Source organism: Oncorhynchus mykiss, chromosome 12 (genome assembly GCF_057628025.1).
Source record: "Oncorhynchus mykiss isolate SJ-2025 chromosome 12, ASM5762802v1, whole genome shotgun sequence".
NCBI lineage: Eukaryota > Metazoa > Chordata > Actinopteri > Salmoniformes > Salmonidae > Oncorhynchus > Oncorhynchus mykiss.
Window position 1 is genome coordinate 55,710,795 of NC_143033.1, and position 16,514 is coordinate 55,727,308.

At 43.1% G+C, this 16,514-nt stretch overlaps 1 protein-coding gene across 1 annotated transcript in view; it reads right to left on the reverse strand.

Moving 5' to 3' along the window:
- Positions 1–5,144: 5,144 nt before the first annotated feature.
- Positions 5,145–16,514, reverse strand: part of ubtd2 (ubiquitin domain containing 2) — a 64,498-nt gene continuing 53,128 nt past the window's right edge. The window contains exon 3 of the mRNA XM_021624181.3: positions 5,145–8,783. Coding sequence (XP_021479856.1) covers positions 8,326–8,783 — 458 coding nt within the window. The 3' untranslated portion in view covers positions 5,145–8,325. The remainder of the gene's footprint in view (positions 8,784–16,514) is intronic.

The following is a 16,514-nucleotide window of genomic DNA, read 5'->3' on the forward strand; positions in this document are numbered from 1 at the left end:
GTCAGGTTAGAGGAACTGACCTATTGGTATTTATTTAAATGGGATTTGAGAATGTGGTCAGTTGAAAGGTCCAATGGAGCTGTTTATATCTCTATATCAAATCACTTCTGGGCAATAATTAAGTACCTTACTGTGATCGTTTTCAATTAAAATGGTCAAAAAGAAACAAAAATAGCATCCCGGCAAAGAGCTTTTTCTCAAGCAATCATTTTGAAAGGACTGTCTGGGAGCAGGGGCGTCATGCACCCGCAAAAATCTGAGGGGGCACAAAATGCATGAGGATGGCTGGAGGGTGGTCCGTAGGGGGTAGGCCCCTCCGTCCGGAAGTTGGAGAATTTTGCATTTCTCAAACACCTGGAACAACTTTTTTCCTGCAATCTAGAGCCATAATCATTATGATTAATTCTATGTAAAAAAAAAAAAAAGTTTATTTTTCTGCATATCTAAGCATACGTCTTGAGTTGTCTGTCCTCCTGACTGGTGGTTATCTTTTAATGAAACTAAATATGCTTCTCTGTGTCTTATTTAGTAATCTCTTGCTTTTCTAAAGTCTACCAATCTTGCCAGAAAGCATGCCAGCTAAGATAGTTAGACAAGCTATCCACTCGAATTTTCACATTTTACAAACTCATATTGTGGAAATATATATAAAACACAGTAAAATCATGTTTTTGACTGCACTGGGCCTTTAATTAAGAACTCGACTACTGAATGGATGGGGGCTCTATTTTTGCAACTTCTGTGGTATGGTGACTGACGTCACTACCTGAGAGGGATGTAGCAGTGATGCAATCCATTCATCTGCCACGAGAGCGAATGACCAGGCATCTCAAGATCCCATACTGGTTTCTCTTTTTTGCAGGGGCATGACTTTGTTCTAACTTTGTGTGGGCTCCATCCTGGCTGTGCTATCATATGACAAGTCAGGTTTGCACCCCGACTTTAGACGACATTTGTGTGAAGTGACGTGAGGACAGGAATCCTGGACGTGCAGTAGGAGGCTGAGACTAAAGATGACACAGCGATGAAGGGGAACTGGAAATAGTTGGGCTGAGGTGGGAATCACGTAACACTGCCTACCTAGTATCTAACTACGCTCGAGACGTGTCATCAAGGAACTGGAACAGGGAACTGTGTCTGAGGTTCAAGCATAGCGCCTCAAGTTCATTGTGATGTAAAACATATGAAAGTTTCTGAGGGTTCCAGAGGGTTCCTGAATGTGTACCTAATAGCTATGTACTGAATCAAAAAAGAAACATCCTCTCACTGTCAACTGCATTTATTTTCAGCAAACTTAACATATGTAAATATTTGTATGAACATAACAAGATTCAACAACTGAGACATAAACTGAACAACAGAAATTTAATAATGTGTCCCTGAACAAAGGGGGGGGGTCCAAATCAAAAGTAACAGTCAGTATCTGGTGTGGCCACCAGCTGTATTATGTACTGCAGTGCATCTCCTCCTCATGGACAGCACCAGATTTGACAGTTCTTGCTGTGAGATGTTACCCCACTCTTCCACCAAGGCACCTGCAGGTTCCCGGACATTTCTGGGGGGAATGACCCTAGACCTCACCCTCTGATCCAACAGGTCCCAGACATGCTCAATGGGATTGAGATCCGGACTCTTCGCTAGCCGTGGCAGAACACTGACATTCCTGTCTTGCAGAAAATCATGCACAGAACGAGCAGTATGGCTGGTGGCATTGTCATGCTGGAGGGTCATGTCAGGAAGGGTATCACATGAGGGAGGAGGATATCTTCTCTGTAATGCACAGCATTGAGATTGACTGCAATGACAACAAGCTCAGTCCGATGATGCTGTGACACACCGCCCCAGACCATGACGGACCCTCCACCTCCAAATTGATCCCGCTCCAGAGTACAGGCCTCAGTGTAACGCTCATTCCTTCGACGATAAACGTGAATCTGACCATCACCCCTGGTGAGACAAAACTGCAACTTGTCAGTGAAGAGCACTTTTTGGAGGGATTGTGCTTTCTTGGTGTAACTTGGGCAGTTGTTGTTGCCATCTTATACTTGTCCCGCAGGTGTGATGTTCGGATGTACCGATCCTGTGCAGTGGTCTGCCACTGCGAGGACGATCAGCTGTCTGTCCTGTCTCCCTGTAGCGCTGTCTTAGGCGTCTCACAGTATGGACATTGCAATTTATTGCCCTGGCCACATCTGCAGACCTCATGCCTCCTTGCAGCATGCCTAAGGCACGCTCACGCAGATGAGCAGGGACCCTGGGCATCTTTCTTTTAGTGTTTTTCAGAGTCAGTAGAAAGTCCTCTTTAGTGTCCTAAGTTTTCATAATTGTGACCTTAATTGCCTACCGTCTGTAAGCTGTTAGTGTTTTAACGACCGTTCCACAGGTGCATGTTCATTAATTATGGTTCAAGCATGGGAAACAGTGTTTAAGCCCTTTTACAATGAAGATCTGTGAAATTATTGGGATTTTTTACAAATTATCTTTGAAAGACAGGGTCCTAAAAAAGGGACGTTTCTGTTTTTGCTGAGTTTATCTCGAATAAGCTAATGAAAGGTTTTCTTCATTTATACACTTCATATCATTGTGTAATTTGTTTTTGAATAGCTTATCCCCCCGATACTGTGCAAACCAATTCAGAGGCAAATGAACCTAATCAGAATGTATGTTTTTATGGTAAATGAAACTGTGATTGCCTTATGAAACGAGGGGGACAGAATCTCAATCTGTGTGCTCCTTTGACTCGGCCATGTGGGCTTCTTATGTCCGTACCGTTGGGATGCATGGTAGAGTTCATTAGCAGCAGCAGCATCCTCCCCCAGATAAGATGGCCTACTAATTAGCCTAGCGTTGGAATGTTGATTGTTTGGCCCTGTCCGGGGGTGTCCTCGGAGTGGGCCACAGTGTCTCCTGACCCCTCCTGTCTCAGCCTCCAGTATTTATGCTGCAGTAGTTTATGTGTCGGGGGGCTAGGGTCAGTTTGTTATATCTGGAGTACTTCTCCTGTCCTATTCGGTGTCCTGTGTGAATCTAAGTGTGCGTTCTCTAATTCTCTCCTTCTCTCTTTCTCTCTCTCGGAGGACCTGAGCCGTAGGACCATGCCCCAGGACTACCTGACATGATGACTCCTTGCTGTCCCCAGTCCACCTGGCTGTGCTGCTGCTCCAGTTTCAACTGTTCTGCCTTATTATTATTCGACCATGCTGATCATTTATGAACATTTGAACATCTTGGCCATGTTCTGTTATAATCTCCACCCGGCACAGCCAGAAGAGGACTGGCCATCCCACATATGCTCTCTCTAATTCTCTCTTTCTTTCTCTCTCTCGGAGGACCTGAGCCCTAGGACCATGCCCCAGGAATACCTGACATGATGACTCCTTGCTGTCCCCAGTCCACCTGACTGTGCTGCTGCTCCAGTTTCAACTATTCTGCCTTATTATTATTCGACCATGCTGGTCATTTATGAACATTTGAACATCTTGACCATGTTTTGTTATAATCTCCACCCGGCACAGCCAGAAGAGGACTGGCCACCCCACATAGCCTGGTTCCTCTCTAGGTTTCTTCCTAGGTTTTGGCCTTTCTAGGGAGTTTTTCCTAGCCACCGTGCTTCTTCACCTGCATTGCTTGCTGTTTGGGGTTTTAGGCTGGGTTTCTGTACAGCACTTTGAGATATCAGCTGATGTACGAAGGGCTATATAAAATAAATTTGATTGATTTTTGATTGATTGATTAGATATGGCATCCGTTTACAGAGGAATGGATTACACCATCAGACTAATTGCAAAGGAGAGGCGAGCTGTGAGCATTAGAGTCTTTCCCAATGACTTCCTCTTGGGTGGTGCTGTAGCTGTCAGGGCCTCTCTCAATGCCATACACTACAATTAATGTCACATTTGATGCATTCATAATAACGGGTTACATTGTTTGGCTTCCTGTAGTTGGATTCAGGGACATTATTGTCGCAGAGGATTGTAGCATATCGTAGGGTGAATGTGTCATGGCACGTGCTGTTTTGGGTCTACTGAGAAATAGACAAATGCCTTATTGTGAGCCCCACACCCCTGAATATAAGTAGCTAGCTGTATAACGTGAAAAGCAAAGACAAATCTGTGATGTTCCTACAAACGTCCTACATCAGCTCTGGGTTTCCCTCCCCTAATACATCATACCAGGCTTTCACATGGGCAGGGGAAATCCCCATGCTGTTTATCTGACAAAGAATTTGTAGTAAATGTATGAAAATATTACAAGGGCAAAGGTCCACAAGCTAAACAACTCATAATTGATGGCGGACAGCAGACTTTCCTCTAGCAGGAAAAAACAGGATTAGGTCCATGGGCTGCCTCATGGACAGGAGTGGATGGTGGTTTGCGTGCCATGGGTGGCCAGGCAAATGAGTATATGCACAGAATATCTAGTCTTCCTAATATGGCCATAAGGTCCCATCTCTCTCTCTCTCTCCACTGTGATAAAACCAAGTGATTTACTCTCTGTCAGCAGATGAAAGGAAATATGGAACCACAATCACAAAGCTGCTTCCCTGTTTTTCATTGTCTTTCCAATAGGTGGAATCCCACAGAGGAAGTGGAGGACATTTCTTCCTCCACAGCTGCAGACGTAGGTCAACATCCTCTAAACCCACAACAAAACGTCAGTGTACTCAAACTCTGAACCTCTATCGGGGTCGTGGTCATTAGGCACGAAATGGGAGAAACCTACATTTTACAGCTCATTCTATTTTCTATTTTAAAATCATGTTAATAATTCATATATTTTTTGGTGATAAGGCCCCACTGAGGGCCAGGATTATTACGGACACGTGATAATCTGAAGTACCCTAAAGAGCCACTAGATGTCTTGTGATAGATTACATCAAATCCTTGAAAGATACCAGGATTCTGGTAGTTTACTGATAAACCTAAGACGGTTTCCAGTAATATACCCTCCCTTTGCAACCCTATTCTTCACACCTGTGTGAAGTAGAACCCACAGCTAGTCTTCCATACAGAATAGGTCATATTCCAAATAGGCTGGTTCTGTTCTTCAAACATGACTCTAATTCCATTTAGTTCTGCTTTCTAACTGAAACCCCCAGAGGCTCTTCTATTTCCAACAACTGGTCCAATGAAATGAGAGAGAGATTGTGGAGTACAAATGTTGGTCAATTTAATTAAAAACATTCTATTTCAAAATATGCAACTAGGTTTCTGAAATGCATTTCTTGATGTGCCTTAAAACACTCATACACACAAAGACAGAAGCAGAAAAATGTTACTCAAAGTCTTAACAGCTACAGGTGTACAGGACAAGACCTCTGGTGTGACTTACAGTGCCTTGCGAAAGTATTCGGCCCCCTTGAACTTTGCGACCTTTTGCCACATTTCAGGCTTCAAACAAAGATATAAAACTGTATTTTTTTGTGAAGAATCAACAACAAGTGGGACACAATCATGAAGTGGAACGACATTTATTGGATATTTAAAACTTTTTTAACAAATCAAAAACTGAAAAATTGGGCGTGCAAAATTATTCAGCCCCCTTAAGTTAATACTTTGTAGCACCACCTTTTGCTGCGATTACAGCTGTAAGTCGCTTGGGGTATGTCTCTATCAGTTTTGCACATCGAGAGACTGACATTTTTTCCCATTCCTCCTTGCAAAACAGCTCAAGCTCAGTGAGGTTGGATGGAGAGCATTTGTGAACAGCAGTTTTCAGTTCTTTCCACAGATTCTCGATTGGATTCAGGTCTGGACTTTGACTTGGCCATTCTAACACCTGGATATGTTTATTTTTGAACCATTCCATTGTAGATTTTGCTTTATGTTTTGGATCATTGTCTTGTTGGAAGACAAATCTCCGTCCCAGTCTCAGGTCTTTTGCAGACTCCATCAGGTTTTCTTCCAGAATGGTCCTGTATTTGGCTCCATCCATCTTCCCATCAATTTTAACCATCTTCCCTGTCCCTGCTGAAGAAAAGCAGGCCCAAACCATGATGCTGCCACCACCATGTTTGACAGTGGGGATGGTGTGTTCAGGGTGATGAGCTGTGTTGCTTTTACACCAAACATAACGTTTTGCATTGTTGCCAAAAAGTTCAATTTTGGTTTCATCTGACCAGAGCACCTTCTTCCACATGTTTGGTGTGTCTCCCAGGTGGCTTGTGGCAAACTTTAAAAGACACTTTTTATGGATATCTTTAAGAAATGGCTTTCTTCTTGCCACTCTTCCATAAAGGCCAGATTTGTGCAATATACGACTGAATGTTGTCCTATGGACAGAGTCTCCCACCTCAGCTGTAGATCTCTGCAGTTCATGCAGAGTGATCATGGGCCTCTTGGCTGCATCTCTGATCAGTCTTCTCCTTGTATGAGCTGAAAGTTTAGAGGGACGGCCAGGTCTTGGTAGATTTGCAGTGGTCTGATACTCCTTCCATTTCAATATTATCGCTTGCACAGTGCTCCTTGGGATGTTTAAAGCTTGGGAAATCTTTTTGTATCCAAATCCGGCTTTAAACTTCTTCACAACAGTATCTCGGACCTGCCTGGTGTGTTCCTTGTTCTTCATGATGCTCTCTGCGCTTTTAGCGGACCTCTGAGACTATCACAGTGCAGGTGCATTTATACGGAGACTTGATTACACACAGGTGGATTATATTTATCATCATTAGTCATTTAGGTCAACATTGGATCATTCAGAGATCCTCACTGAACTTCTGGAGAGAGTTTGCTGCACTGAAAGTAAAGGGGCTGAATAATTTTGCACGCCCAATTTTTCAGTTTTTGATTTGTTAAAAAAGTTTGAAATATCCAATAAATGTCGTTCCACTTCATGATTGTGTCCCACTTGTTGTTGATTCTTCACAAAAAAATACAGTTTTATATCTTTATGTTTGAAGCCTGAAATGTGGCAAAAGGTCGCAAAGTTCAAGGGGGCCGAATACTTTCGCAAGGCACTGTATGTCCACACTCCACAGAACAACCCCCTAGAGACCTGCTAAGGTCGTAACCTCTTCTTGGTATGTTCTGAGGTCTGGCTTCTTGTCACCAGAAGATATTGTGCACGTGAACATAGCTGTACATCCAACACTTTCTCTCGACAACCTCTCAAACATGCATTTACTCTCGCTCTCTCTATCACACACACACACACATTGAATACACACTGCGCTCATAAGTATCTTAAAGTATAGTGAAGCAGAATTTCTATACACAGTGCTAGTAACACTTTGCGATGACTGACACCTCATCCCAGCACATTCAGTTCGCATGTTTTCCTTTTTTTTTTAAAAGTTCTGCACCTGTAATAACTGGAAACCTACTGTATTTCCATCTCAAGCAAATATCAGGTGCACACAGACAACTGTAGAGTGAGAGTGTCAAGTTTACACGATGGGATGTACACTGGAGAATGAGAAGGGAACTAATCTGACGCAGTGACGGCCTACTAACTTCACAAACCAAGACAGGAATTCAAAAGGTATAGTCCAGAGCATGTGATTCGTCTGCTTAAGAGTTGACTGGCAGAGCTACATGTAATGTCTGCAGAAAGAAGCTACAGGTCAAGACTGTTACAGGTAGGATGCATAACAAAGAGAGCAATAGAAGGACAGACAGCTGACTGACTAGAAGCTATAGAGGAGATGGAGAGCAGGCAGGCAGGTAAGAGGTTCTGGAACATTGACCCAGTCCTTCAAATCAATACAGAATCATCCTTGACAAAGACAAGGACTAAAATGCAACAGCAGTGAAATCAAAACAAGAGTAAAAACAATGCAAAATGAAAAAGTTGTTACTGTATATTCTTCCCCGTTCCTTATAGTTTCCCCAGATCTTAATTTTTTTGGTTGTTCAGTTTCCACTAAAAGCAAGACAAGTTTTAAAAAATAGTTTTTATAAAAGGTTGATTTGTTAAAAGTCAGGTTGGCAGGTGGTCGTGTCTTGTGGTTGAGTCTCTTCCTGCTCCTGGTTGGTTGTCTTCAATCGAGGAGGCGGAGTCTTCCTGTTCCGACTGAGACACAGACACGCCCCTGCTGCTATCCTAGCATGCCTTGCAGAATAACCTCGCCGTCCCGTCGAGGAGGGAGAAGAGGGAGGGAGGTAACACAGCTTAACAAACACTCAACTGTAAATAAACCCTTTCAATGGTTCTCTAGTCCTGTTTCAGCCCATTTGCAGACACATGTTTAATCTTCTACCTGCTTAGCTCCTTCACACACACACACACACACACTTCCACCCCTCTCTCGCTCGCTCTCTTAGACACAAGCTGGTCCTCCCATTGTGGTCCTCTCTCCTCCTGCATGCCCTCTCCGGGTGCCAGGCACTAGTTTTCCACGGGTGTGGGGTCCTGGGGTAGTGTGGCGGGCGTGGCTGGTATGGGGGTGGGCGGTGCCTGGGTGGGCAGGGGGGCGGGCGGCTGGCTGACGATCACCTGCACCACGTAGTCCCTGGAGATCTTCAACTCCTCCAGCTTCATCTTGTCCGTGAGTGGCCGGCCCGAGAAGAACCAACGCTGGGTGGCCGCCGCCACGCCCTCCACCGTCTGCAGCCGGCGCTTCATGTGCTGCACCGTGTCCGTGGTCCTCACCGCCAGACGCAGGTCCCGGCCCGTAGACAAGCGCAGGCGCAGCTGGCACTCCTGGCCCTCGCTGGGTGGCGGCTCGCTGACCTCCAGACTCTCCAGGTCACTCTTCTCCTCGATCATGTTGACAGGTGGAGACAGGCAGTAGACTGGCAGCTGGTAGCGGTTCCCCAGCTCGTCATAGCACTCAGTCAGCGCGCCTGCAGGGGGACACAGAAGGACAGAGGAACAAAGTCACTCACTCACGAAACAGAACAGACCATTGACTTCTGATTATTCACTCAGTCTGACTTAGTCAGTTCAAAATCCTTCCCTCATATTCAGAGGACTGTGAATATTGTCTTTTCATCCGTTTTGCTCGATAACGTTCTAGCTATTGCATTTCTAGTGAAATGATGTTTCCCGTACTCTCAATCTCTCGCCCCTCTGCTCGTTTTGATCAATTATGCCGTATGGGTGTTTTTTTTTATGTCATGATGATCATGATGGAATGTTGAGTTTGACAAAATAGATGAATGTGACCGAGTGAACCAGTGGAAGACTATACAGCCTAAACAGACAGACAAGTATCCCTCTGTCAACTGTAGTAGTGACACTGTGGCTGCTCCTCCTTGTGAATGGCCTGTCATGGGAAGTGAGAGTGGCGAGTGAGAGTTGGAGAGAGGGAGAATGGAGAGAAATTAGAGTTTAGTTTAGGATCCCCATTAGTTAATGCAGATGCAGTAGCTACTCTTCCTGGTGACCACACAAAACGTACAAATACCCAACAAAGTACAGAACAGTTATAGATAGACAAGAAAAACATGACATACATAAAATTCTAAATAAATTCTAGAGTTACATAATGGAAAGACAACAAAAATACTATTTACACACTATTCATAAATACAGTACATATTCATATTCTTATATTACAGTGCAGAAACAGATGAGATTTTTGCTAATGTATATATAAAAAAACAGAAATATCACATTTACATAAGTATTCAGAACCTTTACTAAGTACTTTGTTGAACACCTTTGGCAGCGATTACAGCCCCGAGTCTTCTTGGGTATGACACTACAAGCTTGGCACACCTGTATTTGGAGAGTTTCTCCCATTCTTCTCTGCAGATCCTCTCAAGCTCTGTCAGGTTGGATGGGGAGTGTCGCTCAGTTATTTTCAGGTCTTTCCAGAGATGTTCGATTGGGTACAAGTCCAGGCTCTGCCTGGGCCGCTCAAGGACATTCAGAGACTTGTCCCAAAGTCAGTCCTGCATTGTCTTGGCTGTGTGCTTAGGTGAACCTTCGCCCCAGTCTGAGGTCTTGAGCGCTCTGGAGCATGTTTTCATCAAGGATCTCTCTGTACTTTTCTCCGTTCATCTTTCCCTCCAGCCTGACTAGTCTCCGAGTGCCTGCCGCTGAAAAACATACCCACAGGATGATGCTGCCACCACCATGCTTCATCATAGGGATGGTGCCAGGTTTTCTCCAGATGTGATGCTTGGCATTCAGGCCAAAGAGTTCAATCTTGGTTTCATCAGACCTGAGAATCTTGTTTCTCATAGAGTTTTTAGGTGCCTTTTGGCAAACTCCAAGTGGGCTGTCTTTTACTGAGGAGTGGCTTCCGTCTGGCCACTCTACCTTAAAGGCCTGATTGGTGGAGTGCTGCAGAGATGGTTGTCTTTCTGGAAGGTTCTCCCATCTCCACAGAGAAACTTGGTCACCTCCTTGACCAAGGCCCTTGTCCCCTGATTGCTCAGTTTGGCCGGGCAGCCACATCTAGGAAGAGTCTTGGTTGTTCCAAACTTCTTCCTTTTAAGAATGATGAAGGCCACACTGTGTTCTTGGGGACCTTCAATGCTGCATACATGTTTTGGTACCCTTCCCAGATCTGTGCCTCAACACTATCCTGTCTTGGAGCTCTATGGACAGTTCATTTGACTGCATGGCTTGGTTTTTGCTCTGACATGCACTGTCAACTGTGAGACCTTATATAGACAGGTGTGTCTTTCCAAATCATGTCCAATCAATTGAATTTGTAGAAACATCTCAAGGATGATCAATGGAAACAGGATGCACCTGAGCTCAATTTCTATTCACATAGCAAAGGATCTGAATACTTATGTAAATAAGGTATCGGTTTTGTATTTTTAAGACATATGAAGTTTGAAAGGGAAGTGAATGAATTCCCCCGCGTGGTTCTTTTTAATAGGTGGGTGGGGTTAAAGTCTTCAATGAAACTGACATTAAATGTCCAGAATGATACATTTGTTTCTATTTGGGCGTAATGTAGCCTATTCATTTATATGCCATTGTAGGCTACTGATACAATACATATGTTGAAATGAAGATATCACTGGAGTCATTGCAAATGAATTTGTGCCACTTGTGTAGCCTACCGGGAGATGGCAAACGGATTAAATAAATAGCCCATAACTTTAACAGTTTATTGTTGCAGCCTTGTGTTATTATGAAATTATTAATGGGCATGTTTAGTTCATTCAATCGGAAGTTATCAAAGCTCTATCGCAATTGTCGATTAGAACGCATTAGATTGACGGTAACTAGTCAGATTAGGCTACAGGTAAAACAAATGTTTTTTATTAAACACTGGCCGTTGTTGACAATAATATTTATATGAATTGAATATGCTTAATATTTAATTCAGTGATTGCAATTATCACCCACTCCTCAGTAGCCTAATCCAGCAGGCTATTGGGAAACACAAGCACTTCTTATCTCGAAATTGACTCACTATTCATGTTGAATAACTTAGTCTGTTAATTGGAACTAAGCAAGCTGCTAAATTGTTTCGTTTAAATATTGCCTACATATTGCCTAGGCTACTGTAGACGATCTGAAATGAGATTTAGGCCTATCGGGGGCTATAGGCTACCTAGCTTTATATTAGCAAACCATGGCATAGTTGCAATCATAAACCCAGATTTTAGTCTGTAGCCTGTGCCTATTGAAAAGTCAATCTCGCAAATGGGCCATTTATAACGGTTTGTAGTCTTAACAGCGGGCACAATTGCCAGAAAACAGCCTAGCATACATTTTTTGACATTCGTTCTAAAAAAGAAAACATTTAAATGTTTTAATACATTAAAAGAAAACGTTTAATGTAGCTCAAGATTGTAGGTTCCCGTAGGAAACACTGACCAACACTTTTGGTTCCTACCCCTGTCACAATAACTCCTCCCTGGCATTTTCATTATTTTTCAAGTCAAACAACACTGGCTGCATTCCAAACATATAAAAAGACATCCTCCCGCCTCAGCCCTCAAATAAGGTGGACACTTCTGATGACGTATGATGAGTTGACACTTGCAGCGCAAGGGAAGAATGAATTAATTCATTTTAAAATGGATAGCCCTTGCCCAGAAATGTGTCACTCGTTCGTCCCACGGTTGTGTTTTCAGTCATCATGGAACCACCGGTAGCTATTGTGTGCTTTATATGCACTACAGTCAATTATGATCGCATTTAATATCTTGGCTAGAAGACATCCGCAGACACCGAATGTTAGCCATCCGACGATATCAGGTAAATCGAAAATGAGTGTGCCGTCAGAGATGCGCTAGCTAACGATTCCAAAAGCTACTCAAAGCAAATTTAGAACTTGTATTATAAAAACAAAACATAAAATACCGTCAAAATTGGAAAGATACGATGATATTTGGGCCATATTGCCCAGCCCTACAAACAGCCCAACCCTCCACACACCCCTTTGAATAGCACACACAGGCACACACAGCGCAAAGGCTGAGAAACAGCACTGTCGTGATAAAATGATCAAATGTGTGGAGGTGAGGTGATTCACAGATGTCTCGCAGACAGTGTAAATTTAGAGATAAAAGCCAGTCCTGTTTGGATAAAAGGTGTCTACTAAATGGCATAATATTATACGATTCACCTTATTTCCCAATCCCCTCGATCAAAGCTGGGATTCTCTGGAGGTCTCTCTTTATGTCACGCACTTTTCTGTCACATCAGCACACAGGACTAGAAAGGAAATACCAATGAATAACAAAGACTCAACGGTGTCAAGCAGGGTCTCAGTTGATCATTGTTTTATGTTGGGACAGGCCATGTCAATACTCCAGTCACCACTTGTCATACAGAGGCTACTTGACAATACGACACACTCAATAATGTCACCAGAATAAACAATGGTAACAGCACTTCAGAAGCACCACGAGACTCTCTGCAAGCATGTTGATTTGACGAGGATCATTAAGTACTGGCTTTCTACTCTCAACGGCTCTTATCACTTCATATGAGTGAGAGAGAGGGAGAGACAGAGAGGGGAGAGAGGTAGAGAGAGAGAGAGAACGAATGAAAGGAAAAAGGATTGATGAGGAAAGAGCAATCTTGAGGAGGGTGAAGAGTGTCTGTAAGGAGTTGTGTTCGCAGTGATTGGAGGGGGTGTGTTACAGTTAGCACCCCAGTTCTGTCACTCAAGATTGTGCGAGGGGCTGAGTGAGGGGGCATTGAGTGACGCATGGCTTTCTCCTCAGCGAGCAGTCAATGACAGGCAGAAGCACAACAATACAGCTTTCAGCAGTTTCTTTATCACGCCGTCTGATTTTTTGACAACACTATCCACTCTAGATGCAAATCACTTTCAAACAGCCTGCCTCTGTCTCTGTGCTGTGCAGTGGCAGAGCCCCACCTGTTTTGAACCCCACCTGTTTTGAACCCCACCTGTTTAGCTTTAAAAAAAAAGTGTTGTTGCCTGTTTTGCATGTTATTTTGGCATTTTGTCACATATCAGTTTGCAAACAATGTAAAAATAAATAAACAGAGTTAATAAAGCTGCATATAAACATGGTCCCTTTTTTGCTTTCTTTGTGTAAGGCAGCTCCAAAACGCAGGTGTTTCAGCCTAGCTCAGTGCTTTCTGTGGTGGAGGAGCAGACAGTGGAAAATACAGAGAGTATGGGGTTGGCAATTTTCTCTAGTTGCGCCGTGATTGGCTCAGTGTTCTGTCACTCATGGGGACACGACGTCGCCGCAAAATCTACAGGGAAAGCTAGAAAGTTCAAGCCCCCTTGGGTGCTGCCATAGATTTATATTTGAAGGCTCAAGGTCATTGGCCACAGATAAAATGACGTCAAATCACGTTATATCTACCGTGGCTTTGATTGGACTGATCATGTCAACATCATACTTTCAAAATCTAGCATAATGCTGAGTCCAAAAATGTATTGTATGCTGCTGCATAAATTATGTAATATGCCAGGGAGTGTAACGGTTTTCTTCCTGGGAAGGAGAGCTGGACCAAAACGCAGCGTGGTTATTGTTAAGCATCTTTAATAAAGACTAAAACGTAAACACTATACAAATACAAAAGAAGAAAACAGGAAACAACCACCCATAAAATACCCAAAGAATATGGATGCCTAAATATGGTTCCCAATCAGAGACAACGATAAACACCTGCCTCTGATTGAGAACCACTCTAGGCAACCATAGACTTACCTAGACAACTACACTGAACACAACCCCATAAATCTAATAAACCCCTAGACAAGACGAAACACAACAAATCACCCATGTCACAGCCTGGCCTAACCAAAATAATAAAGAAAACACGGATAACTAAGGCCAGGGAGTGACAGGGAGATGTGCATATTGTAGCTAAGAAAGTAATATTGTAGCTAAGAAAGTAATACTAAGTGTATGTTGTGGAGTTAGCTGTTAGTAACCCATGTGCCTCACTGTAATAATTTGGTCACTTTCTCCCCCATAACTTAGCCTACTATGTAGCCTATAGCCTGTTTTAGAGAAATGTCATCATCAAATATTGTAAGAGCTTTCATTGTCTGCTTATATGCCGCATTTATTCATCCTACGGGGAGAATAATGTAAGAATGGCCCATGTTCTGAATTCTGTCCCTGTACATTTCAAAAGTGCTAAATAAATAGTTATATTGACTACGTCCGTCTTTGCTCGCTCATTAATGTCGTAATCAAAATTACAGTTTGCCTTTTATCCACTCATTGTTCTCTTATGTATTTTTTACATTTGAGTAATTTAGCAGACTATTACTGAAATCAAACGCACAACCCTAGCATTGCAAGCACCATGCTCTACCAACTGAGCTACATGGGAGCATAGTTTGTGCATCTCAATTGTCAGTAGAAACCACATTTGTTTAAGCAAATCAGCTATGTTTTTCAAAAAGGCAGTAAATGAGGCTGAATGAACTGTTTCGCTGCCAGACAAGGCTCAGCTGACAGCCAGGTGTAGCGGTGGTAAGGATTCACTCCATGGTGTTGGAAAGAAAGCTCTGCTGTTGGGAAAGCTTTGTGTAGGCCCTAACAGTTTGTGGACACCGCTTGTCACAGTTAAAGTGCAATTAATGTATTGTTTAGTGTTGTGTAGTGGCTTTGTTGGTATGCATCCCCAATTTGTTTTTGAGTTTGCATTCTACAAACGGTGGAATAGGCAGAATATAATAACACAACAACTGATGGCAGTATCTAACTACTGTAGCTAACTAGCAGGCTAACATCTGTATCTAGCCTGCAAGCTAGAAAGCAACGCAAAAGGGATTGCAAACAGGTTAGCATAACTCTAGCCAAACAAAACATTGTTTTTCTAAATATTAGCTAGCTGGCTAGCATTTATGAGGCCAGCAACTGCGTTCCTCCAACATTATAATGAAAAGGTGCCTCTTGGTCCCAAATCAGAAGTTCTCTGGAAACTTGTGGGGGGAGTGCTGATGACGTCACCAACTGTATGCGCTTTCGGTAGCCTGATTGCGACCAGACTGAGGAGAAAACCAAACACAATGCATTCCTGACCACCTCCTGAAGTGGTCAGCCAGACCTGAACACAATCAGACCACAAGGCGACTTTTGTGCGTCCAGACTAGAGGTCGACCGATTAATCGGAATGGCCGATTAATTAGGGCCGATTTCAAGTTTTCATAACAATCGGAAATCTGTATTTTTGGACACCGATTTCAGATTTTTTAAATTATTTTTTTAAACATTTTTTTTAATACCTTTATTTAACTAGGCAAGTCAGTTAAGAACACATTCTTATTTTCAATGACTGCCTAGGAACTGTGGGTTAACTGCCTTGTTCAGGGGCATAACAACAGATTTTCACCTTGTCAGCTCAGGGGTTCCAATCTTGCAACCGCACAGTTAACTAGTCCAACGCTCTAACCATTGCACTCCACGAGTAGCCTTCCTGTTAGGCGAATGTAGTAGAAGCCAAGGTAAATTGCTAGCTAGCATTAAACTTATCTTATAAAAAACAATCAATCATAAATCACTAGTTATAACTACTGATCCAGTCTAAAAGGCAATATTAACCAGGTGAAATTGTATCATTTCTCTTGCGTTCATTGCACGCAGAGTCAGGGTATATGCAACAGTTTGGGCTGCCTGGCTCATTGCGAACTAATTTGCCAGAATTTTACGTAATTATGACATACATTGAAGGTTGTGCAATGTACCAAGAATATTTAGACTTAGGATTGTCACCCCTTAGATAAAATACCGAACGGTTCCGTATTTCACTGAAATAATAAACGTTTTGTTATTATGTGTGTTATTATGTTATAATTAAGTCTGATTTGATAGAGCAGTCTGCTTGAGCAGCAGCAGGCCCATTATCTTTAATTCAAAAAGCACTTTCGTGCGTTTTGCCACAGCTCTTCGCAAGCACAGCGCTGTTTATGACTTCAAGCCTATCAGCCTAATGGCTGGTGTAACCAATGTGAAATGGCTAGCTAGTTAGCTGGGTGTGCGCTAATACTGTTTCAAACGTCACTAGCTTTTAGATTTGGAGTAGTTATTCCCCTTGCGCTGCAAGGGCCGCGGCTTTTGTGGAGCGATGGGTAACGATGCTTAGAGTGTGGCTGTTGTCTATGTGTTCCTGGTTCGAGCCCAGGTAGGGGCAAGGAGGGGGACGGAAGCTATACTGTAACA